Source organism: Acromyrmex echinatior, chromosome 6 (assembly GCF_024713525.1).
Source record: "Acromyrmex echinatior isolate Ae372 chromosome 6, ASM2471352v2, whole genome shotgun sequence".
Lineage (NCBI taxonomy): Eukaryota > Metazoa > Arthropoda > Insecta > Hymenoptera > Formicidae > Acromyrmex > Acromyrmex echinatior.
The window spans coordinates 12,010,826-12,037,009 of record NC_141857.1 but is presented as its reverse complement, the minus strand read 5'-3'; the positions used below and the strand labels follow the sequence as shown (position 1 = coordinate 12,037,009).

The window sequence follows — 26,184 nt, the reverse complement described above, 5'->3', positions numbered from 1 at the left end:
TGTGAATTTAATTACAAATGCAAATATGACATATGTAAACAAATAATAAATAATTTGCCAAATGTTAATGTAACTGTTAAAGATATAACACTAACTTTCGCAAATATAAAAGTAAATTAGTGTTACATGAAAAATATATTTTGCAACTATATTCAACAGTTACATTAACATTTGGCAAATTATTTATTATTTGTTTACATATGTCATATTTGCATCTGCAATTAAATTCACAAAAACAATTTTGTACTTATACAATTCCGTACATTTAATTGACCAATTGGACACTTTTTACAGCATATTAAATAAAGAAACATAGCTAATGTGATTTAAATTTGTTAATCAGACATGCACTTCATATTCAAAAGTGACTTTATAGTAGATAATAAAAAAAAAATAAAAATTCAAGAAACAAAAAACCAAAAATTTCATAGTTACAATTACTTTGCGAAACATTTGGTTAAACTATTAGGTGTTGGAATTAATTCGTAGCGTTTTTAATGAAAGAATGTTATTTATTTCACATGAGCATTAAAAAATACATTAATGAAAGTACTTCCCATCGCTTGTAAAACGCTACGAATTAATTCCAACACCTAATATTTGTTTATATCTCATCGAATTACCTCAGATTAAAAAAAAATCAGGTTTCTCCGAAAATTTATTGCTAAGAAAATGTAAATTTAGCAAATTTTAACGAAATCAAATATGCGCGAATCGCCGAGCAGCCCGATTTTCCTTATTCGACTGCGCGCCAGCTTCTATCACTCCGCCCGGCGCACTGACTCACTCGCGTTCTTCAACTTTTCAATGGTTCTAAACATTGTTTTGGCAGCAAAAAATTCGAAAATTTTTCAACAGCAAATTCAATTCTTCCTTGACAAATTGGTGTCAGACGGAACTCTTAATCTTAAAAAGTAGAGCAACAGTGATTTTTTGAAAAAAAATTGTTATCTCGGCTCCTAATAATTGAAGGTAATCTTTTTTTTTTAAATTCGTATTCGAAAATGCATATTAATGGAATTATTTCTATTTTTTTTTTATACTGAAAAAGACTACTTTATTTTTTTTTAAACCACTTTTTAAAGTCGTTTTACAATAGTTTAACTGCAAAAAATTGGTTTGTTATTAAGTGTACATGATAGTACGATTCTTGAAGAAGAAAAATCATTCCTGTAAATTGTTGTGCGACTGCTCAAAGATGAAGAAATTAAGTTTTCCGCAGACAGGTTTGTTAGTGAACAAATGGCTTTTTGCAAAAACTATGAACATTTCAGACTTGTTAAGGGCTAGATTTATTACGAGGGCTATATTTTACGAGAATTTCAAAGCTTTGCGTTTAAATCTCAATAAACAGAGAGAGAGAGAGAGTGAAAAAAGGTCTTCTACGGTGTTTTTTATTTTTTTTCTACTGGACTAATAGATCGATTTTAATGTTCTACATCTCATTTTCTAGTTATTTCGAATACCTACATTTTTTATACCGATTTTTTTTTCATGCAATCAATATCTTTCGTTTCATAAACGAAAAACGTGCTTTTATTAACGTGCAACTATTCGATTTTTTTCGCATATTTTCTTCATAAGTCTCGAGTTTCAAACATACGCATTTCTTTTCTGATAGCCTTTCAAGACTTTCGTGAAAAGAAATGCTGGTTTATAATTTTTTTCCGATAAAATTCTACTACTGAAGTATTCTTGCTACTCGAGTTTATGAAGGAGAGATATACTATACGCGCATAAAAAATCATAAACAATTAAATATCTCGTGAATTGTTGCATTTTAACATGATTTACACTATTCTGGATTAATGGAAGGGGTACACTATTATTACTTATAATTTATTGAAATTTATATGTTATTTAGAATGCCTCCCCGCCCTTTATTGATGCCTAGGGCCGAGATTGCCGAGAAAGCATTTTCGGTCACTTGAAACAAGGGATTAGTGTGAGAAGGAACTCGCTGTCTCGTTTACTCTCGTCGCGCCACAGGCGAGCACACAGACAAGGGCTCGTGTTTGTTATGCGTTGCTACTGCTATTAACTGGATTATAAATTCACCTATGTAATCTCCTTAAAAATCATATAGATTTAAAAATATATATATAATAATATAACCCTAAAAATTTTCTTATAATAATAATCAGCCATATTAAAACCACCCCCATTAAATAACATCCCAAAGTAATCAATTTTACTAACATAGGCAAATAAAACTACGATAAATGGCCGAACTTATAAGTGCGGAAAAGTGATGTTTTGACGTCGAAATTTGTGTTGTGTGCCATTTCATTATTATTTACTTAATTGTGAAAATGTCTCGTACTATTTGAAGTCGTAATTATCGATGAAAATTAAAGTTATCTTGGAATTTTATAAGTAAAAGTCTATATTTTATTCGTTTCAACAGCTATCGGAAAGTGTGTTTTTGCTCGAATATAGACTCACTTTACGTAACGACTCCTTTTACGATAATTTACTGACTCTCAAGGGAAGAAAGTTTTCATCGATTTTTACAAGTATTTTAAAGTGATCTCGTTATTTCGTTTCTTCCAAATTGTCTTTATTTAAAAATGGCACACAACATAAATTAACGTGTCATTCCTCGCTTCTGACGTCACGATTACAACATGGCCGCCGCGACTAGTCAGGAGCCCAGTCCGTGCGCGATTAATGATACGACTAAATCTTACGTCCGTGCAGTACACGGCGTGTACAACTAAATTTGACGGAAAGACGAAATAACTTGAATTTTCGGAAGTTTTAAATAATTTTAGTATTTTTATTTCATATCTCCGTAGAAAAAAACGGTGAATAGGATATACGGATCTTGGCGTGAAGTTCGAGAAAACGTAAATATATATTATTTAGCAAACCTCCAGGAGGCATTTCAGATAAATTTTCTTTTCCCTATAAGTTTCATGAATTGCACTAAATAAAAAATAATTGCTTTGTGGATTTTTATTATATTTTTCAAGTAAATACATTACCACGAAAGGTTTTCATAGCGATACGCTACGGACTAAACCCATTCTCCGACAGGCTTGTCTATTGGCTGGGCTATGTCGCAAAGACGAAAGACGACATTCGAGAAGATTTGTAAGCCAAAAAGTCAGGCTATTAGGATATTCACGAAGAATATTCAATTCTTCATCGGTCTTCTGATAGATGTGATCATTGAAATTGTCTGTACGGATAGCACAGTCGTTGCGATGTTTTATAATAGCTATCAAACATGTTCTAGATTGAAATTCAACTCAATAGCTCGTATTAGGCTGATAATAGACATGCAATCTTACGAAATAACATTAATAATTTATGCAAATGTTAATTTATATTACATTAAATATATACATTACGTATATATAAATATATATAAATATGCATAAAAAATGTTTATTTTATTTTCTATCCAATATTTTTTTTATATTTTGAGATGTATATAACATACATGATGCATTCTAAAAGTAATGTGCATTTTCTGGGAAAAATAGATTTATTGATCGTAGCGATACAAATGCTCAAAATTCTTCAAAATACTCTCCCCCTGAATCAATACACTTGCGGAGACGTGTCTGCCACGCCTGGAAAGCACGCTGAAACTCCTCGACGAGAATGTCTCTTAGGAACGTTGTAACATGCTTTTGGATGTTTTCCACGGACTCCCAATGCTTTCCTTTCAGTTCTCTCTTCAAACGGGGAAACAAAAAAAAATTGCACGGAGCCAAGTCGGGACTGTAAGGGGGCTAGGGGACCGCCGGGGTATTGCTCCGGGCCAGGTAGTTGGCAACGATGAAGGCCGTGTGGCTGGGGGCATTGTCATGGTGGAGCTTAATCGCGTCTTTGATGTCAGATTCTTCGTCACTATCCCATGTACCGCAAATGTGGACATGTTTAGGGTGTCAGCGATGTACTGGATGCTCAATCGACGGTCGGAATGCAAAACTTCGCACACACGATTCACGTTTTCGTCGGTTCTGGCCGTTGTTGGGCGTCCAGAACGGGGTTCGTCGGCGACCTCCTCCCGGCCTTCCTTGAACGCCTTGTGCCACCTCCCGGATTGTGATCTTGAAATGCAGTCGTCCTTGAAGGCCTCTTGAAGCATTTGGAATGTTTCGGTTGCATTCTTTCCAAGTCGCACGCAAAACTTGATAGCGTATCGCTGTTCAAGCGAACACTCCATCGCGCCGTGTTACAAAGTCGAAAAACACACTTCACGCGGAGGCATGTCTTTCCACTCAGACTGCTCGGAGCAAACTGGCAACCGGCTGCCTTGGAAGGGCAGACCCCTCACCACATTTCCCGACCCATTTTACCCCGCTGCGATGGATATTCGCGTCACAATAAAATCATGCACATTACTTTTATAATGCACCATGTATACGAAACATAAACTTATAATTTATTAAACCTAAACTATCGCAAATATAAATAAATAATACATAATACATAATAATATATTTATATATATATATATATATATATATATATAAATTAGATAGTATTAGTCATACTGTTAATCGTGCATGGACTCTGAGCATTAGTGTAAAAAGGTGATCACTTCTAAATTTATAAAAATTTCCGAGGGAAAGAATCGAAGTCCTTGGGTGCACATAATTTCTTTGTTTAATTTTATCCAGATTGATTTCTTTGAAACACCGACGAATGAAAACAAAGAAGAGGGCGAAAATAAAGATAGAGAGAAAATGTAATTGTATATTGATTTATTACTTTGCATATTAAGCAATTCTATCATCACTGATATTTTGGATTTAAATTGACAAATTGTATATGTACTATAATAAAGTACTTATATACTTAACAAAAAATTAAATATACTCTTAAAAAGGTAGTTAATATTTCTGAAATTTTATGTTTTAATTTTATTTTCATTCATTTTCATGCTATTTATTTTTAAACAAATTTCATTTCGTTCTACTTGTATTTACCTCTGTTGTCATTCTTCTTTAATTTATATATTATAAAATCATTGGCTCTCTTCCTCTGCGTTCAGCAGAATATTTACTTTGCAATTGTTGGAAATTTTTTTCGCACTGATTAAATTATATTTTAAGATCTATAGGAATAGTCTTATTTCGGCAAACATTCATAAAATGATTGCGTTCTGCTGAACGCACCCTTTGCTAATATATAGTTCGTAGCAGGAATGCTTGGGGTTTAATTTTAGGGGTTCACGTTTTATTCTTAGTTATTTTTACATTCATGACTGTTAAAATCTGATACGACCGGATGTTACGTCAGCGATCATAAATATATCATAGATTTGTGAATTGTGTTTTGACAGCCAGCCAACGTAACCTCAATTTTAATCAGTGAAATCTCTATCAGATAACCTAGTAATTAGTAGATTGAAGACATTTCAATATTTCTCCATCCGGAGAAAGACGGTAAAAGTTTTTTCAGTGAAATCTTTGAAATACTCCAAAATTTAATAGAAAAGGAAGCGAATCGAAGCCTTCAATATATCAAATAAGTTGTAGTTTTGAAAAAATATAATTGCTTTTACTTGTCAATAAGAAAATATACTTTATGCAAGAGTTTGTGCTTCTCGTCACATGCGGCGTAACTTGCGTAAGCGTAACTTTCGCCGACCAATCGTATCGTTACACTTAAACATTAATTTCCGTTTAGTTACTTTATGCTTTTTACGATAATTTTGTTGTTACGCCAAAATATGATGGAAACCACCATGCGTAAAATCCAATTTTTGACTCATTTTAGCTTATTCTGTTTGAAAAAAATGCACATGGATTTCGATTTTGCAACAGTACAATTATAGAAATCGTGCGCCCCTTTGCATCACGTGAAAAGTCGAAACCCATGTGGAACAGTGCAATTGAAAAGATGGACGGAATAAAGGCACAACTCAGGCCCTTTTTCCGGCGATTAATTTTTTTATGTAATATTGATCGTAATAGAGAAGCATTGTAACATGTCACTTCTTAAAGACATTACATAAATTCATTTGATATTGCATCATTTATATATGATACAGCATAGAAAGATTGCAGAAACATTGCAGAATGATTTCACTGAAATATTGCAATATTGCATGATGGTTGCGAAACGTTACTGAATTATTGTTGCAAAATTCCAACAATGTTAAGGTGTCCGCTTTTTGTTATATTGCAATAAAACGTTCCAGCAATATTGCAATGTAATCCCAGCAAACGAGAATGGATTAAAATGGATTGAAATTTTTTTCTATCTGAATGCGTATTTTATAAATAGCGAATACTTTTTTTGGATTTAATTGGATTTAATTGGATTCAATTTGATTCAATTAAATGTAATTGGATTAAAAAACTACATTTTGTATTCAAAATTTTGAATTGAACAGTGTATGTTGTGCACAGAAAAAGTTATAATATTATTTTAATAATAATATTATTTTTAGAGTGAAAGGCATAGAGATATGCTTCATGCAATTTCTATAAATGAATAAAAATGCATTCAGGATCCAATAGGGATTGAAACGTTAGTTTTATTTTGTTTGTTACCGGCAAATTAAAGTTTATATTTTAACTAGATGTTTTATTTATTAACGGTTTAAAAAATTTTTTATTTTATTATAATTGTTTTTAGGCTCGTAGTTCTTTGTCTTTCTGTTTTTTTAAATTTATTGAGTCTTATTACTATTGTAGGTTAAAATGAATGTTTTTCAATCCTGAATGTATTGGGTCATCTAAAAAGTATCCGCGGTACTTTGTCACTAGATATATGACCATCAACACACATCTAGTGACAAAAAACCGCGGATACTTTTTAGATGACCCAATATTTTTATTCACTTATAGGAATTGCATGGAGCATATCTCTATGCCTTTCAATCTAAAAATAATATTAGCTTTTTCTGTGCACAACACACACATTGTGAATACTGTTCAATTCAAAATTTTGAATAGGAAATGCAGTTTTTCAATCCAATTGTATCCAATTTAATCTAATTGAATCCAATTGAATCCAATTAAATCCAAAAAAGTATTCGCTATATAAAATACGCATTCGGATAGAAAAACAATTTCAATCCATTCTCGTTTGCTGGGTCGAAATCACTCCAAGTCAATTGAAATTGATTAAAAAATGATGGTATGAAATTTATTAATAAAGTTCAGGCGTGTACATAGGACCCTGAGGGTATCGTCCCATGTACACGGAATCGGGAGGACGGAACGGATTTCTTATTATTAGGTGTTGGAATTAATTCGTAGCGTTTTACAAGTGATGGGAAGTACTTTCATTAATGTATTTTTTAATGCTCATGTGAAATAAATAACATTCTTTCATTAAAAACGCTACGAATTAATTCCAACACCTAATAGAAAATTGAATTCACTACAATTTCGTTCCGTAAGAAATTTCTCTATCTGTCCCATGTAGCCGGAACGGAATGAAAACAGACGGAATGTCGCCTCGGTCACAACCTAGCAAACGAGAATGGATTGAAATGAATTAAAATGGATTCAGATTTTCAGATATACGGATTCATGAATATTAAAATGAATCTTTTTCAATCCTGAATGCATTTTTATTCATTTATAGGAATTACATAAAGCAAATGTCTATGTCTGTCTTTTCAATTCTGCATTTTTAATTATTTATTTATAAAAATTGCATAGAGCACATCTATGCCTTTCAATCTAAAAATAATATTAGCATTTTCTATGCATCGTGAATACTATTCAATTCAGAATTGTGAATAGAAAATACAGTTTTTTAAATTTAGTTAAATTCAAAAACAATATCAGCAATTTCTGCAACTACTCAATTTAATATTCTGAATATGAAATGCAGTTTTTCAATTAAAAAAAAAGTTTTTCAATTTGAATAAAAAAAATTTTTATTTAAAAATGGACCATAAATGCTATTTGAATTATTCAAAATTATAAGTAGGAAATTTTTTATTTTAATTCAACTAAATTCAAAAAAGTTGTAACGTAAAAATAATTGAGCTATGTTTTGTTTCTCTTTAATTAGAAATAAAATGAATGATCGATGTGAACACTCGCAAACCAAGTCAAACACAGTTCGAATATTAGACTAATCACGGTGCGCGATATCAGCCAAGCGAGATTAGATTATCCGATACTTACCCAATGTTGTCTCATAATAATGTAAATTATTTATATTTTATTATATCTGTTAAATTATGATATTTTTATTATATCTATATAATTTTGTGCACTAGTTTAGTTGGTTGTAATTGAAGTAGAGAATGAATAACACATTTACCAATTGAAAAAGTGATGTAGCGGAAGAAGACTCATAATCCAGAGGTCCCAGGTTCGTCCCACTAAGATGCGTTTTTTAATATCAATTTGAAGTAGTTAATTTCAGGTATAATTATTATAAATGTCTTAGAAAATTTGTCTTGGGAACTTATTATAAATGTCTTAAAATTTGTAACCCTTAATTATGAATGTTTTTTTTTTTTTTCGAATATTAAACTAGTGTCAGCTCGGATCCAATCCATTTCAATTCATTCACTTCATTTTCATGGATTTAAAGTACGCATTAAAAATATTTCAATTCATTTTAATCCATTCTCGTTTGCTGGGCACTTTTATAATTCAATATTTTTAAGTTCCTAGCAAACGAGAATGGATTAAAATGAATTGAAATTTTTTTCTATCCGAATGCGTTTTAAATAGCGAATACTTTTTTTGGATTTAATTGGATTCAATTGGATGCAATTGAATTGAAAAACTGCATTTCCTATTCAAAATTTTGAATTGAACAGTATTCACAATGCACAAAAAAAGCTAATATTATTTTTAAATTAAAAGGTATAAAGATATGTTTCATGCAATTCCTATAATTGAATAAAAATGCATTTAAGATTGAAAAGCATTCATTTTAACATTCGTGAATCAATATTTCTGAAAATCTGAATCCATTTCAATTCATTTCAATCCATTCTCATTTGCTGGATGAGATATACTTTGTTATCAAAATTCCATTGCGTTCCGGCTATATAGGATGGATAGAGAAAATTTTTATGAAACGGAATAGCATGTTCAGCTGAGTTGGTTGAATCTAAAAATTGAAACGAATATTCAGAAATTTTGTTTATGAATTTACAACAATGAATGAAGAAATAGTGTTATTACTAATGTTGAAATTATTTAGGTAAGAAATACTAAGTTGGCGTGCTATTCTGATATTTAAGAGCGTGCAAAAATTTTATTTCGCTTATAACGTTTTATTGCATCAGCAGAAATGTACAAGAAAACGAAAATTCGATACAGTCAATGTTTACACAAAGAATGAGGCGTCTTCAAGGCGCAAGTGACAATATAGTCTTTGAAATGCAAACGATTGATCATTAGAAGTTCTAATTACTTCAGAATGATATTGGAATTATTTAAAGAATTACTAGCATTATAGTTGGACTATGTATATGTAAAACAAGAATATATCGTATTGAAAAATAAGAATTATTATTAATTTTCTTCTTCAAAATTGTTAAATTCTCAACCATCAGTATCTGGATCGACATAGCCTGCAATCGACATAACATTCTGTTGATTCTGTATCGTCTCTACACCATTCCGGCGATGATTCCGGTGGTTCCGATACAGAGAAACTTCTTACGTAACGGAATGCTAGTGAACTCATTTTTAGTAAGAAATCCGTTTTGTTGTTTCGATTCCGTGTACATGGGACGGCACCTTCAGTCTTGCTCAATTCGACGTCCGTATTGCCCTTTAGTAGTATAAGCTCTATAATTTTAATATCTCATGAAATGGCACCCTAAGGTTGGGTTTTCACTTGACGCTACGGCACTCATTTGCAGAGTCAAGTGAAAACCCAACCTAAGAAAAATGACACCAGGAGGTTAGAGAGCCTCAGGATGCCATCACATGAAGCGTAACCTGCGTAAGCGTAATCTGCATATTCTAGTAATATTACTACTATACATTATATTTTATTTACTAGAATACGTCATTCTGAAAGCTGGGATTTATATTAGGCGTATTTCGCGGAAGATTAGAAAAATGCGATCAATTGCTGATCAGAATTCCTGTTGCTCTAATAGAAATACTAAACGAATTTACGATTGGTGTTTGTAACCTACGCATCTCGAAAAGTACGCCTCATGGGGAACCGGCACCTTTCTATCGCGTACATATGAGCAGATGATTGAATGAATTATTGAGTCATCTAAAAAGTATCCGCGGTTTTTTGTCACTAGGTGTGTGTTGATGGTCATATATCTCTTTTTAGATGACCCAATATAAGAATCTGGCAAAAAAACGTCGCTCTATTCTGTAATCTGAGGTATTAAGCGTTAAAGTTAATGACTATTGAGGCTAGGAAATCTGTCACAGAGGCAAAATGAGGTCTATAATTGTTTTACTGTTGCAAACCCATATGTATTTTTTCAGACAGAATAATGAACCAAAAATTGGATTTGACGCATGGTTCCATCATGTTTCGGCGTAACAACAAAATAGCGTAAAAAACATAAATTGACTAGACAGAAACTGATGTTCAAGTGAAACGATATGATTGGTCGGCGCAAATTACGCTTACGCAAGTTACCGCATGTGACGCCATCCCAGGCTGCTTCCACATGCAGCGTAACTTGCGTAAGCATAATTTGCGTTAGCCAATCAAATCGTCTCAACTAGAACAATGCGTAGTAATTGATACAATTTGGGTGCATTCGTTTACGCAGTGACTAGCGCATTTATTGCTTTCTCATCTGCTAATCACATGATCTAAATTTATCGAATGGACCTCTGCATGAATAGCTGCTCGGTATCGTATCTTTCAATAGAAAACTAAACAAAGCTGAAAACTGTTAACAGTATAAATAAAGAATGGATTGTAATTAGTCGGAAATTTATTGACGCTTTACGTATAATTATAATGTAATATTTTTAGACTATATAAAAGACTATATAAAAGATTATACTTTTATTAAGATATTAAATTTTATCGATATAAAAGTAATGAATATTTTACAAATATTTATAATTTATTAATTTTATTATCGTAAATATAAATTAGCAAATTTTATAACTTTTCTATTATATCGTTCACTTTGTATTATTTTTACTAGGATCGATTTTCACAAATTCTTCACCCTTTTCACTTAATATTTTAATAAAATTAATTTTCAGAAATATACAACCAACTATTAGCTGCCGATATTACGAACAGCAAGATATTCAATCTACGAAGGTGAGGGTGAGACTGCAAAGCAGTTTGTCGTTCGTTTTACCTAGTAGCGGCAGTATTGCGAGCAGAGCAGAACCTTCGAGATAGCTGCGCAGATAATATACATCTTTGCGTAAACGAACGACAAACTGTGTAATCACCTTTGCAAGTAGAATAAACAAACGACATCTGCGGTCACTGCATAAACGAATGCATCCTTTGATACGATTTGATTGGTTGACGCAAGTTACGCTTACGCAAGTTAGAGGCTCTGCATAATAAAAGAAACAGAGAACAGAGAACAGAGAATAAGAATTTCAATCTAGAAATTGTATATTCCACAATAATTTCTGATTAGAAATTCTTTTTTTCTGTTCCCTATTCGTTTTATTGTCCTTTACGTTGCATGAAAGCAGCCTCACAGGGAGAAAATGGCAAATTGCATCACGTGTCCCGTCTCTTCTAATTGGACATCAAAGCTCCATAGGTATGAAAGAGATTGGGGAAAACTGGTCACCTGACCCCCGTCCTGATTGGACGTGGGCATTCACGTGATGCAATTTACCACTCTTTCTCTGTGAGGCTCTCTACAAGGGGTTATGTATCATCATCGAATTTTCTCACTTTTCGTATTTTCATCTCACGTGAAAAAATACGCGCAATTGGCTATGAGTATGGTGAAAATACGATATCTCTATGTTCACGAGAGTGAAAAATCACAGATATGAGTGCAAAATGATACATAACCAAAGTGATATTTAACTTTGGTTATGACGCACGTAAGCTCACACACGTGTATATGTATAATTTATAATAAAATATAATTTATTTCAACATAAGGATATTTATGAACAGTGTATTATTTAAATAGTTAACATAATAAAATTATCTATACGGTCAATCGGTCTTATAGCGTATTCGATTTATTGATTCGATCCAACTCTGAGTCAATTTAGATCTGTTCTGTTTAGCTGCAAAAGAATAGCTAAATTATGCAAGAAATGCAACTAAGAAAAACAGACCGATTTCTCAGGTCGAGTCAGTAAATCGAATATGCTATTAGTGTCCAATATTTTGGAGTGAATTTTATAATCTTACAATTTCATAATTTTTGTTTAAACTGGAAATGTACGCAAAAATATTATTAGGCATAAAGATTTGTTTCGACCATGTAGAGAGTGGTTCAATTGAGCACTGTAGTAATTGCTCACTGCCAGTCACACCGACTTCTGTCTAGGGAGTGTTTTATTTTTTTTTCTCGCTCTCGTGATTGGCTTGTGCACAATTGGATCGTAGACAATTGCAAGCCTCTCGACCGTATAGCCATTTTATCTTAGTTATTTAAATAATTTATTTATATACTTAATATATTTATATACTAACCTACATAATTTTCTAAATGTATTGTCTGGAATTTCAAATAGATCTTGAGTATCTCGTAATCGTCTTCTTATTAAATTCAAATGTCTTTTGCGAATTTTTATTATTTTCTTCGTTGTCATTTTCTTCCATACAAAGCATACAAATAATGTTTATTGCTGGAAATAATAATCTATGCTTTTAAGTAGAACAAATTTTGACAAATTTCAATTAATTTCGACCAATCTCGATATGCTTTGACATCATTTGATACAATTCGACATAAAATTTCTTATCGAGTAATGTCATGTGAAAAATGTCGCATTTTCATTATGATGAAAATTATCCAATCAAGTGAGAGTTTTTTTATTATTTACACTAGAGGTCGTTCTCCTGCTATTCCTGAGCATTTCCTCACTCTAACGCGCTCGTTAAAGTGAAAGTAGAAGCTATAACAGGAGTACTTTGGAGCATGTTGGAGCATGCGACGCGAACAAACCTCAGGTTTCGAAATATATTGTACAATTGATTCCTAGCTTACTGTCAAGATTCTCATTAAAATGGCATTGATATATTGGCGCGGATTTCCATGACCACATGATTTTGATTTCCCAACATCATGCCGGGCCTTGGCCGATCTTTACTTTTAAGCTATTCTACAATATGCTCTTTATTTCTTGTTTCTTGCTTTTTTTCTCTTTGCAATCATTTTCTTCACAATTCTATTTCTTGCTACGTTTCTAGAGAGCCTATAATCAGAGTAGCGCCATATGAGAGATGACATCATATTTTAGCGAAATTCTGCGAGAAAGAAAGAGATGTACGGTCTCAGTCTATCCAATAGACTGTCAGTTTTAGGGTTAGGTGCAACAGCATTGAACGACATAGATACGTAAAGGTACATTGATAAAAATAAAATTATCGAAATTATTTTAGAAATATGGTTGGATATACAATATCGTTCTGTAACAATTCATTAAAAAAAGGATATGTTATGAAAATAATTCCGAAAGACACAGAACGCCGAATGAATTGGTTAAAGAGTATAAATGGCAAATATAAAAATTGAACACCGTCAAAAAATTCATCTGTATGTGAGGTAAAGTAATTTATTCTTTATAAATAATGTATTTAAAATATTAAAATAAAAATGTAACATAAAATATACACAGATTAATTATAATATCTGAAGACATGTAGTGTCTTGGCACTAAGTATATGTATAGTCATCACATTGGTACGAATTTAATTCTTTCTCTTTTTGTCGTAATCTTTTCAATTATATATCATTACATTGTGAGTCTAAATCAAATAATATGATAATTACGATATTTAATATATAATATTTTATGAAATGGTATGTATATATATATATATATACAGGGTTGATACAGGGCCATATTCGACGGAAAGATGTTTTTTTTTTCATGGGAAACGTCGTTACTCGATCTAACATCTCTTTCCCATGATTGAAAAAAAAAACATCTTTCTGTCGAATATAGCCAACCCTGTATATATATATATATATATATATATATATATATATATATATATATATATAAAGTACCGCGGATACTTTTTAGATGACCCAATATTATATATATATATATATATATATATATATATATATATATAATATTGGGTCATCTAAAAAGTATCCGCGGTACTTTGTCACTAGATATATGACCATCAACACACATTTAGTGACAAAAAACCGCGGATACTTTTTAGATGACCCAATATTTTTCTGAATTTTTTATTTCTTTTATATTATTACAGATGCATTTTGTTCCTAAAATGTAGGAACAGAGAATAGATAAACTAGCGCATTTAATAGCACAAATAATGTGCAATAAATAACGTTTTGTTTAAAGTAATGTGCAATATTACAAAATGTAATATTGCAATAGTACAAAATAAATGAAATTTTATAATAAATAATATATGTATAAGTTTTATTATTTTATATACAATATTTATTTATTATCATTTATTTTTTAATATTTATTTTTTTATTTGCCACAATTTTTGAGCATTTTTTAGCATGAATTCAAAATTTAGAAAATAATGCGTTTAAAAAACTGGAGGGAATGGCTAAAACATGGTGGACTAATCACAATGATACCCATATGGCGTCACTCTGATTGTAGGCTCTCTACGTGTTTCCTGCTTCTTCCAAAGTTCGTTAATTTTTATTTCGATACGACATAAAACAAAATACCAGATAAGAAGCAAATAGATAAAGCGTAAAAAATAGGAAAAAGCAGAAAACAGAAAATATAAAGCACAATGTGGAATAGGCTTTCACATCTTGATGGAAAAGCGGAAAGCGGAAAAGCGAAAGCCAATCGGAACTTGCAATAGTAGTAAGCGGTACATTCCGTTTGTTTGCTTCTGTTTTTCCGTGAGTTCTGATTGGCTTCCGCTTTTTCGCTTTCTGCTTTTTCGCCAAGATGTGAACGCTCCCTAACGTTTTCGGCTCGACAGAGTTTGCACCAATTTGGGTTAGAAAATGCTTTGCTATTGGTTGACATTACACGCTCTACCAATAGAAGAGCACGAAACATCATTACTTCAATTCAGGTTAGTGCAAACTTGGTCAGCTGAATCTCTAATCGGGACTACTTCCATTTTACGGAGTTTCGCTTGCTTCTCTCTTACTTCATGACTTCCGGCCACGCATGTGCGCCGACTCGATTAAACTCCCGCGCGGGCCTGGCATTGCTCGCCTGGTGGAGAAGACAGAAAAGGCAGCCTCAGACAATTGGCGTATCGACCGAGCATACATCGAATCGTCATCGGCTTAGTGACGTGTAGCGTGTCGCCCGAGATCTTGCGAAACAACAAAAGGTATATGCGATGATCGATGAGCAACAATAATTGATATCGAACGCGTGGCAATTTCTCAGCGTTTTCACTGCATCGTAATTCCGCTTGACGATAAACGCTCCTTGTTTTACTCCCTCCCCCCTGCTGCCCGGATTGGCCATATTGCTAGCCGTTGATAAATTCACGAGATTTTCGTACCGACTGGTAAGCTTAGCTTTTGGCGGAACGTCTCGACACATTTTCATCTATTCCATCCGTCGCGATCCTTGACGCGTCCGTGTCGGGGTGTCCGTGATGGTTCGAGACGTAGCGAGACGCGCGAGGGAACGTCAACGAGTGGAAGGAATTGCGCGCTTGTGGAATCACAAAGCGGGCATTTAGCCAATTCAGCCCAGCCGCGCCGTTGCGTTTCCGCGGTGCGAATATACACGCGATTCTCAGTCGTCTCTCTCGCAATATTTCTCCTTTGATGGTTTCGAACTCTCGCTTTCCTCTTCCGTTCTTTCTCAGTTTTTGCACGACTTTGACTTCGACTAAGAATCGCGCAGAATTATCCGTGGGCACGTACGTGCAAGATTTTTTTCTTAACGTCGGGTCAACAATTGCCTCACAGATGTACATGTTTATACGCCAATTTGCTAGTTTTACGCCGCATTGTTCAGTCCCAGGTTTCCTCGAAAAATATCGTATACAAAAATGTATGAAAATACTTCAATTTACGTTACGTATATTATAAATTTTCCTATTTTATAATAGATTTTCGTATGCGATATTTTTCGAAAATAGAAGGTCCCTTTTTGCTACGAAGGCTGAAAAACGTTACCAGGAGACGGGAGAACAACTACCAGAAGTATCGATGTGCCCACTAGGTTCTGTGCTATGAATACATTTATTTCCGTTAGGAATTACTTGTAAATTAGCGAAAGAAATAAATGATATCGAAAATTGTTTAATTAAAAAGAAAAACAGTTTACATAATTGATTTAAGGTTTTTTTAAAAGTTTAAACCAAATCGAGAATAACAAAATTTCTATTTTAGATAAAATTATAACTTTTTGTTTATATATTAGGTGTTGGAATTAATTCGTAGCGTTTTTAATGAAAGAATGTTATTTATTTCACATGAGCATTAAAAAATACATTAATGAAAGTACTTCTCATCACTTGTAAAACGCTACGAATTAATTCCAATACCTAATACATATAAGGAAAAGTATAAAGTATATATAAATAATTAAACAATATAAGATATGCATATGCAATGAATATAAAAGATACAAAATAAATAAGATCTTAAGTGATATATATATATATATATATATATATATACATACATATATAGAGTATGCGATAGATTTTAAGCAGTGTAAAAACATACATAAATGTTATCAACATATAGTAAACGACATTATCTGTATTTTCTATCATTTTTGTAACATATATAACTGGAATTTTTATTTTTATATTTTGGTGCAAGTCGGTTATTTGTATGCAATTCATAATGATTTTTTGTAACAAAGAATAACATGGACGTTTGCTTATGCATATCCAATTTTATAACATAGACCGTTTGTATATTTATTCTTCAAATACAATCTTTGTAGGTATTAAAAAATGGAGTTATCATCAGAGATATTGGAGAGTTTGGTTATAGATGATAAGGCTGTTATGGAGGTATTGAAAGATGGAAATGTTATGGAAGGAGATATCATATTTGAATCTGAAATGATTACTGAAGATTCTGAAGAAGCAGAAATAGAAGAAATTATAGAGATAATTGAGGAAGTCGAGGAAAGCGAGACACCTCCAAATGATGATACCTCGGATAAGGACAAGTTGACAGATTCAAAAGATATTGACACAATTGAAAAGACAAAGAGAAATGACAGAGCGATTAGTAAAAACATAGAGCTTTACAGCTTCGACGATGAGAATTCAATGTTTACCTCGCAATTCGAAAAAGAACCCACCAAGCATGTAAAAAATAGCACATACAAAATCACTACAAAACAAGTTATAAACTATGATGTTGATGAAGATTGGCAAGATGAGGAGCTGGAGCGAGTGGATGAGTTGGATAATAATTCTGAATTGACTGATAATCATGTGAACTCTTTACGAACGCAGGCTGATAAAAAGCATGCAAATAATCGGACTATCTCTCTGCAATCAAATAAAGTAGATTTAAAAATCCACGTGGATCCCATAGGAAAGACGGACAAATCTCGAATAGAATCCCATGGGAATAAAGTAAATGATATTGTAGATGACAGTGATTCAACTCAAGAGATAGTGAAAAATACAGAGAATAATCTATTGTACACTGTGCTAGGATCAAAGAAGCAAGATCCTTCCACTAAACAACAACAACAAGAGAAACTCAATGATCATTATGTTAAAGTTAGTATTTGAAAATATTATATGTGCAAATAATTCTGTCAATATTAATGAGTCAATATTATATTATTCTAGATGGAACGACTTGAAGCAAATACTATACCAGTTGAGGGTACTATTTACTATGAAGGAGACAACATGGAGACATTGTATGTAGCACAAGCCATCGATGATAACGAACAATATCAGTATGATAACGCGACGATGGAACAAGATGAACAAATGTCTTGGGAAGTAGCGAATTCCGAAACCAATCAAAATCAAGAAGATAATTCTCAAGTATACGATATAACATTTATGTTCGAAAATTCTACAAGAAAAAAATTATAAATTAACAACATTAATTAATAACAGTCTAGTCAAACTAATCTTGTTAATTCAATAACAGTAATAATGAAATAAATGTATCATGCTCTTGTTTGATAAATGTTATTTGTTTTATTAATACTATTATTGCATTAAAGTTATTTCAAGGATTGTTTAATTAAAGAATAATATTGTTAATACAATATCATTCGTTTTTCTATGTATTAATATATTGTAAGTAAATATACTTGTTTCTGCTTTTTTAGGATCAGATATTTTTGCACGAGGACGAAGATGGTCAATTGTATTTTAAGGATGCTAGTGGAACTCTACAACCAGTATACTTAACTGAGGATGGAAATTATGCAATTGCTGAAAGTAGTGATGATAGTACCAATAAAGACTCGCAATCTAAATCTTATCAGAATAATAGTACAATCCAAGAGGAAACTTTTATTCTGCCTGATATAGATTCCAAGCTTACTTCTAATAAACAGGTATCATTGTACATTAATGAATTTTTGTATATGTGTATATAAACATTTTTTCTATTTATGTTCATAATTTGTTAGACAACTAGTAGTACAGTATCATCGTCATCGTTTCAAGATTATGATAATGAAGATAATACTGTGACCATATCCTTGATAATATCGGAGGATGAGAATGGACAAAAGAGAACTCAAGTTATTATACCGACAACAGACAATTTAAAGTGCGACATCTGTAATAGAAGCTTTAAAACATCTTTCCAATTACTCAGGCATAATAGACTAAAACACGCTCGTGAAGAAGATATAACTACAAGAAACTTCCCTTGTGATTCGTGTCCTAAAAGGTTAGTTGAAAAATTCAGTTGATGTGCGTGCGTATGTGCGTGCACATATAGGTGTGTGTGTGTGTGTGTGTGTGTGTGCGTGCGCGTGTGTGTGTATGTGTGCGTGTGTGTGTGTGTGTGTGTGTGTGTGTGTGTGTGTGTATTCATACAAGACCCATTTTAATTCATTCAGTAGAATGCCTCAAAATCCGATAGAAATATTTGACAAACATTGCTCAGTTGAAAGAGGGTGACTTTGAGAAGATGTCCTTAAGTTCAAAACAAGATTACCTAAAATTTTTTAATAAAACTCGACAGTTTTTTTTATAATGACTTCTCAAAATATCCTTCATATAAAAATATTAAAGTAAAGATATCAAAAAATCAATATGGTTTGCAAGACATTTTATACTTTATTCTGGCATATATTACATACATGAAATATTAAATATGTTGTAATATGTTATTCATAACCGAGATATGTCCCTCTTAAAACCGTACCATTTTTATCTAAAACTTTTTTTCTACATATGTCTTATTTTCGAGATATTTTAATCAATTAAAATGAAACACCTACACACATACGCACGCACGCGTGATGCACACGCTTCATATACTTGGAGCGTTATATTAGGTGTAGTAAAAAAAAATCCATTATTTTTCCAATAGATGGTTTTAGTAATCTGTATCTCGTCTACGCGTGATACAGATTACTAAAGCCATCTATTGGAAAAATAATGGATTTCTTTTTACTACACCTAATATAATCTTTTGTCTCATGTTTTGTCTTTTATTATCTATTATTTCTATATTATTTTATTTAATCAAATTTTTATTAGAATTCTTATAAAATCAAGTTTTCATTTTTTTTTCTAGGTATCCAGATCAAGGTTCGCTTGCCCGTCATCGAAAGACTCACACTGGCGATCGACCGTTTCAGTGCTTGGAATGCCACAAAAACTTTCCTACATCCACGGCGCTACGTCGTCACTTGACACTGCATAATTCTCAATCGCGACCACTTCCTTGTATTTACTGTGGTCGGCGGTTCATGGATAAGACCAGTTTAGCAAAACATGAAGAATCACATATGCCTAATGAACAACGCAAATACACATGCGATATATGCCAAAAGACTTTCCATCACATAACTGACTTGAGTATGCACAAGAAACATCATGACCCGGACAAGAAATTCGATTGTGAAGTGTGCGGTCGCGAGTTCAATAGACTGAACAATCTGCAGAGACATATGCTGGTACATCAACAAGTATGTATAATTATTTTAATTATACTCTGTAAATCAGAGCTTTTTCTAAGTCGCACATCGTGTGCACGAAATGTCCGCGGTGCATGAGTTAGAAGGCTCTATTGTAAACTCTATCTTTTTTGTATGCATATACATATACAGGGTGAGTAAAAAGTCCTGGATCTGTGAAATATCTCGAAAACTAAGCATTTTCGAAAGAAACGTTTTCTACAAAAGTTGTAGGGTTTTAAATGATCTATTCACTGATCTAGTCAGTTTGACCTTGAGTGGCATCGCCAAGGTTAGGTCAAGATCACATCAATTTTTTTAAATGGCACACACTATTTTTTATTTCAGAAACTAATAGCTGATGTCAAGAACTTTTCAAAACACTATAATAAAGTTATTTTTCATACAATACTTTTAAGTTATAAGGGTTAAAAGTTTAGTACTGCCGGCAGTTAAAACCTCTTAAATATTGTTCAAGATTATGTCCTGAATAACATTCGTTAAGATTAAAGTCATTGGAGATTGTTTTTCTTATTTTCATTTTTGCACTGAAAATCATTTCATTTTTATGTAAAAATAAAATGCCTAAGAGAACGCATAAATAAATAGCATTACTCAAGATATCCGACTAAAATCTTAAATATTTGAGGTTGAGTTGATTCGTAATCTTGATAACATTTATCAAGGTCAAGGCCATTGGGGATTGTTATTTTTATTTTCTAATCTATATAAAAACAAAAATTAGCAAAATGATCTCCAATAGTCTTGATCTAAATGTTATCAAGGTTATCATGACTCTGAGCACGTTCAAGAGTTTTAACTGTCGACTGGGGTAATGCTATTGCTAGCGGTATTTTCAAGCCGTGTAACTCGAAAAATACCTACTGAAAAAAATATTTTATTATAGTATTTTGAAAAGCTTTCAAAATACTACGTAAACTACGAGAATGTGGAATATGGGCAGTCCTATTTAAAAAATTATAAGTGGTTTTACCTGACTTTGACAACGCTACTCAAGATCAAATCAACAGTACATTTTATGTTCTCCTTAAAGTCACAAAATTTTTGTCTGGAACATTTTTCAATTTAAGGCTCCTGACTAGTCGCGGCGGCCATGTTGGAATGGTGACGTCAGAAGCGAGGAATGACATGTTAACTTATGTTGCATGCCATTTTTAAATAAAGACAATTTGGATGAAACGAAATGACGAGATCGCTTTAAAACACTTGTAAAAATTGAAACTGTCCTTGAAAAATGAAAACTGTCCTTTCCTCCCGTGATAGTAAATGGTTGTAAAACGCATGTAAAGTTAGCCTATATTCGAGCAGAAACACGGTCTGACAGCTATTGGAACAAGTAAAATATACGCTTTTACATACAAAATTCCAAGATAACTTTAGTTTTCATCCATAATTACGACTTTGAGATAAGTCACATTTTCACAATTAAGCAAATAATAACGAAAGGGCATGCAACAAAAATTTCGTCGTCAAAACGTCACTTTTCCACGCCTACAAGTTCGGCCATTTATCGTGGTCTAACGCTGTAACAGACGTACAAGTACGAGACCATGTCGTGTTCACGCCGAAAGTGAACGAGACAGCGAGCTCTTTCTCACACTCGTTTGTTTCAAGCGATCGAAAATGCCTTTTCAGCAATTTCGGTCCATGGCATCGATAAGGGACGAGAATCATTCTAAACATATAAGTTTTAATAAATAGTAATAGTGTACACCTTCCATTAATCCAGGATAGTATAAATCATGTATAAATCATTAAAATGCAACAGTTTACGATATATTTAATCGTTTACGATTTTTTCATGCGCTTTATATACCTTCTTCATAAACTCGAGTAGCAAGAATAGTTCAATAGAAGTAATTTCACTGGAAAAATTATAAACCAGCATTTCTTTTCACGAAAATCTTCGAAAGGCCATCAGGAAAGAAATGTTTGAGACTCGAGACTTGTGAAGAAAATATGCGAAAAAAATTGAAAAATTGCAAAAAGCACGTTTTTCGCTTATAAAACAAAAGATATTGATTGTATGAAAAAAAGTTCCATACGAAAAATGTAGATATTCGAAATACCTACAAAATGAGATGTGGAACATTAAAATCTATTAGTTCAATAGAAAAAAAATAAACACCGAAAAAGGCCTTTTTTTCACTCGCTTTCTGTTCATTGAGATTTAAACGCAAAGCTTCGAAATTTTCGTAAAATATAACCTCATAATGATGAACAAATCTAGCTCTGAATGAGCTTGAAATGTTTATTAATTTTTGCAAAAAACCATTTATTCATTAAAAATTTGTGCGGAAAACTTAATTATTTGCATTTTTGAACAGTTGCACAGCAATTTACGAAGGTAATTTTTTTTCTGCAAGAGTTGTACTATCACGTACATTTAGTAGCAAAATGATTTTTTGCAGTTAAACTATTATAAAATAACTTTGAAAAATGGATATCTTTTTTCGTATCAAAAAATGGAATAATTCCAGTAATATGCATCATATCAAATAGTGAAGCATTCTACATCTTTTTCTACGAATTTAAAAAAAGAAAAGATTACCCTTCGATTAATAGGAGCCGAGATGACAATTTTTTTTTTAAATCACTGGCTCTAATTTTTAAGAATTTTTTCTGGCACCAATTTGTCAAGGATGAATTGAATTTGCTGTTAAATAATCTTGAATCTTTTGCTGCCGAAAAAGTTGATTTAAAACTATTGGAAAGTTGAGGAACGCGAGGGAGGCAGCGCGCCGGACGGAGTGGGGGAAGATCGGACCGCTTGCCGACTCGCGCGTATCAGATTTCATGCGTTAAAATTTGTTAAATTTACATTTTTTTCAGCAATAAATTTAGAAAGAGTTTGTCTCATTCACTCTCGGCGCCGAAAGCGAGCACACATACATGGACTCGTGCTTGAATGTATGACTACCGGTTTCGCCAGACCGCTGTCTGATTCTGTGTTGTTACCGTCAACGCAGAGTTCTTGACTAAGTAGTCAGGAGCTTTAATGCAGTGTTTTTGAGATATTTGAATGGATCCTTTAAATCGGATACTTTATATGCAATAAAAAAAACAGTAGCGTCCTCTGCGCCATGTATACTTTTGATAAAATCTTTCATAAGCAAGGCATCGTATCTTTTATATGGCTAATTCCTTTTTAGAAATAAATTATTGTTCTTTTTAAATAAATTGTAACCAATTAGAAAAAAAGCTATAGATTTTTCCGGTTACAATTATGTGCACATTAAGATGGTTCTACAATAAATTGAGTTATCATAGAAATGTCTAATTTTTTAATATAATGAAGTTGAAGTCCCGAATTTGACATGTGCAAAATTCTAGAATAGGTTATCGATGAAATAAGAGAAAAAAAATGTTACTTTTAACGTATTTATAATTTATGACAGATGAGAGTCGCACTTTAAATAACTGTACACAAACATTACCATAAATTTCTCTAAAAAACGAGATTATAATAAAAATAAAAATTTTACTGGATCGTAAATTTGAAAATTCAACAGTTTCTAAGAAACAGAAGTAATGGCCGTAACGATTAAAGATAGCTCTTGAATGCTTAAATAATTTAATTTGAATTACTATATATAATATATATATATATAATACTATACGGGGGGCAAAAATCTGGATACACCCAAATGTCTTATAAACGATACATTTTAGAAAAAAAATGTTTCTTATAAAAGTTGTAAGGAACTTAAAAAAACGCATTCAACGATAATAGTTATTTAATCTAGGATGGCGTTGTCAAGGTCAGGTCAAGGTCAACATGAATTTTTTAAATAGAACCCCCCCTTTTTTTATTACATATTCTTGTAGCTCGAGAGCTTTCCAAAACACTATAATTAAGTTCATTTTCATTAAGTACTTTGCGAGTTATAAGGTTTGAAAGTTACAGTACTGTCGGTATTAGCATTACTCAAGATGTTCGACCGGCTAAAACTTCTTGAATATTGTTCAGGATTATGTCTTGAATAACATTTGTTAAGATCAAGGTCACTGAAGATTGTTTCTCTTATTTTCATTTTTGCACTGAAAATTTATTTTTATGTAATGGTCATAAAAAAGTAATACGAGGGCAAATCAATAAGTACCCGTGTTTAAGACAGGCGACGTTGCTGATGCAAGTTGGCATTACCATCGTGTACTACCATCTTTCAAACGACGCCATACAAAATTTCAGAGTGATTCATGCAATAGTCTTGATTTGACAGCAATTCGTAGTTTGATGTTTTCCGATACAAAATGGAAAAAGAGCAATATCGATCCGTGATTCGTTTCTTATTTTTGGATGGAAAAACGTGCGAAGAAATAAAAACGAAGTTGGATACCGTCTATGGAAACTCTTCACCATCTATGACAACTGTCAGATATTGGTTCAATGAATTCAAACGTGGTCGTTCGTCTGTTTTTGATGAGGAGCGCCTAGGCCGCCCGACAGACGTGGTTACTGAGGAAATCATTGAAAAAGTCCACGACATGATTCTCGCTGATCGCCGAATGAAAGTGCATGAAGTAGCAGAGGCTATAGGCATGTCATACGGAACGGCATTCAATATTTTGCATGATAATTTGGGAATGGAAAAGCTGTCGGCCCGATGGGTGCCGCGATTGCTTACAATGCACCGGCTCACTCCTCCGCAGTCGCCACAGCCAAATTGGTCGAATTGCGCTACGAATTGCTGCCGCATCCACCGTACTCTCCGGATTTAGCCCCCTGTTTCTTTTTGTTTCCAAACTTGAAAAAATGGCTCGGTAGAAAGAAATTCACATCGAATGAGGAGGTCATCGCCAAAACAGATGCCTATTTTGCAGAGTTCGACAAATCGTATTTTTCTGAGAGGTTAAAAAAATGACAGAAGCGTTGGGAAAAGTGTATCCTCCTAAAAGGGGATTACGTTGAAAAATAAAAAAAATTGTTATGAAAAGCTTACGTCTTCATTATTAACACGGGTACTTGCGTTATCGAACATTCTCGTAATGTTGGAATGGCAAAATATCCAATGAAGTCTTAATATCAAATGAAACTTCTTTTTATTTCATTGTTTTTGCATATTTAAATTGTTTTGCATATTATTTATTTCATATTGTTTTATTATAATATAAATATGCACATAATTTTAATATTTTATCCAAATTATGTAGATATTTGTGGTTTTGGATGGGCCTTTGTGAGGCATCCCAAATTTTCGGCACTTTATTGTAGAACTACCTTAATACATTTGATCTTATATTTTTTTGCGTATTTATAATTTATTTGGATATGTAATTATAAATCATTTTTCTTTTTCACAAATAGCAACAGGGAGGAAATGAGGAAATACTTTCTTGCGATGTATGTGGAATCACATACAAATTTATGAGTTCATTAACGAGGCATATGGTAACCACACATATGAATCCTGAAAAACTGCGACAACAGGCAGAGGAGCAGCGAAGAAAACGCGAGAACAATTATCGGAAATATCTAGAAAACCGAAAGATGTATGAAACTCAGAATTATGGTACAAAACGAAAATATAATTTACTTACCGGAGAAAACGACGAAACAGCTTGACTTAAATTTTCTTGTAGTTTTTTGACAGTCGTAAAGCATGACAGTAAGATTGTAACTTCTATAAGAATAATAACGTATATTATGTTATTATCTTTGTATCATTGACGTAATGATAAAATAAGCATTTCATTTAATAAGTATATCAATAACATATATTAATTAAAAAATACATGTAGATGTTTTGATATAGTATTGATATAGTATATAAGTATATAAGTATATAATGAAATAGTTAATAGTATATGATGTAGCAATGTATTATACGCCATAAACAACATATACATACAACTATACAGAATATATATACATGTACACCGCATACATATATCTGTGTGTGCACATACAGATATATACAAAAAGAGAGAAAGATACAAATATATAAGAATAAGATTTCTTTTGCATGCAAATGACTTAAAATAAAATAGTATCATCTATACACATAAATGT

The 26,184-nt window shown here is 32.4% G+C and overlaps 2 protein-coding genes and 2 long non-coding RNA genes across 11 annotated transcripts in view; 2 read left to right on the top strand and 2 right to left on the bottom strand.

The window, feature by feature from the left end:
- Window positions 1-8,258: 8,258 nt before the first annotated feature.
- On the bottom strand, window positions 8,259-15,295 carry LOC105148548 (uncharacterized). The gene is made up of 3 exons (XR_846455.2): window positions 15,205-15,295; window positions 12,568-12,722; window positions 8,259-9,740 (listed from the first exon to the last, which is right to left on the bottom strand). It is a non-coding gene; the product is annotated as an uncharacterized LOC105148548 (long non-coding RNA).
- LOC147909454 (uncharacterized) lies at window positions 12,737-14,484 on the top strand. The gene is made up of 3 exons (XR_015545549.1): window positions 12,737-13,047; window positions 13,288-13,642; window positions 14,323-14,484. It is a non-coding gene; the product is annotated as an uncharacterized LOC147909454 (long non-coding RNA).
- Window positions 15,258-26,181, top strand: LOC105148543 (uncharacterized). 4 transcript variants are annotated; one of them, XM_011060331.2, is made up of 8 exons: window positions 15,797-16,070; window positions 16,159-16,241; window positions 16,977-17,772; window positions 17,845-18,048; window positions 18,342-18,572; window positions 18,648-18,913; window positions 19,769-20,162; window positions 25,480-26,181. In XM_011060331.2, the coding sequence occupies exons 3-8, from the start codon at window positions 16,987-16,989 to the stop codon at window positions 25,735-25,737; spliced, it is 2,139 nt and encodes a 712-aa protein (XP_011058633.1). In that variant the 5' UTR covers window positions 15,797-16,070; window positions 16,159-16,241; window positions 16,977-16,986; the 3' UTR covers window positions 25,738-26,181. The 4 variants fall into 4 exon arrangements, with proteins under 4 accessions (XP_011058632.1, XP_011058635.1, XP_011058634.1 ...); XM_011060330.2 differs by lacking the exons at window positions 15,797-16,070; window positions 16,159-16,241 and adding an exon at window positions 15,258-15,393; XM_011060333.2 differs by lacking the exons at window positions 15,797-16,070; window positions 16,159-16,241 and adding an exon at window positions 15,418-15,576.
- Window positions 25,198-26,184, bottom strand: part of LOC105148545 (Jumonji domain containing 7) — a 38,043-nt gene continuing 37,056 nt past the window's right edge. For 4 of the 5 annotated variants that reach the window (XM_011060334.2, XM_087407484.1, XM_087407482.1 and 1 more), the window contains 2 exons: window positions 25,713-25,795; window positions 25,198-25,647 (listed from right to left, as the gene is read on the bottom strand). The gene's annotated coding sequence lies outside the window, so the exon portion shown is untranslated. Of the gene's footprint in view, window positions 25,796-26,184 lie in introns of all 5 variants that reach the window. The other variant, XM_087407483.1, reaches the window with a different exon arrangement.

What these genes read in the sequence shown, in the direction of transcription:
- LOC105148543 (XM_011060330.2), top strand. Translation starts at nt 16,987, where the DNA reads ATGGAGTTATCATCAGAGATATTGGAGAGTTTGGTTATAGATGATAAG. An exon ending in ATCAAGAAGATAATTCTCAA is followed by an intron (nt 18,049 to 18,341) that starts GTATACGATATA and finishes CTGCTTTTTTAG; the next exon opens with GATCAGATATTTTTGCACGA. An exon ending in AGCTTACTTCTAATAAACAG is followed by an intron (nt 18,573 to 18,647) that starts GTATCATTGTAC and finishes ATAATTTGTTAG; the next exon opens with ACAACTAGTAGTACAGTATC.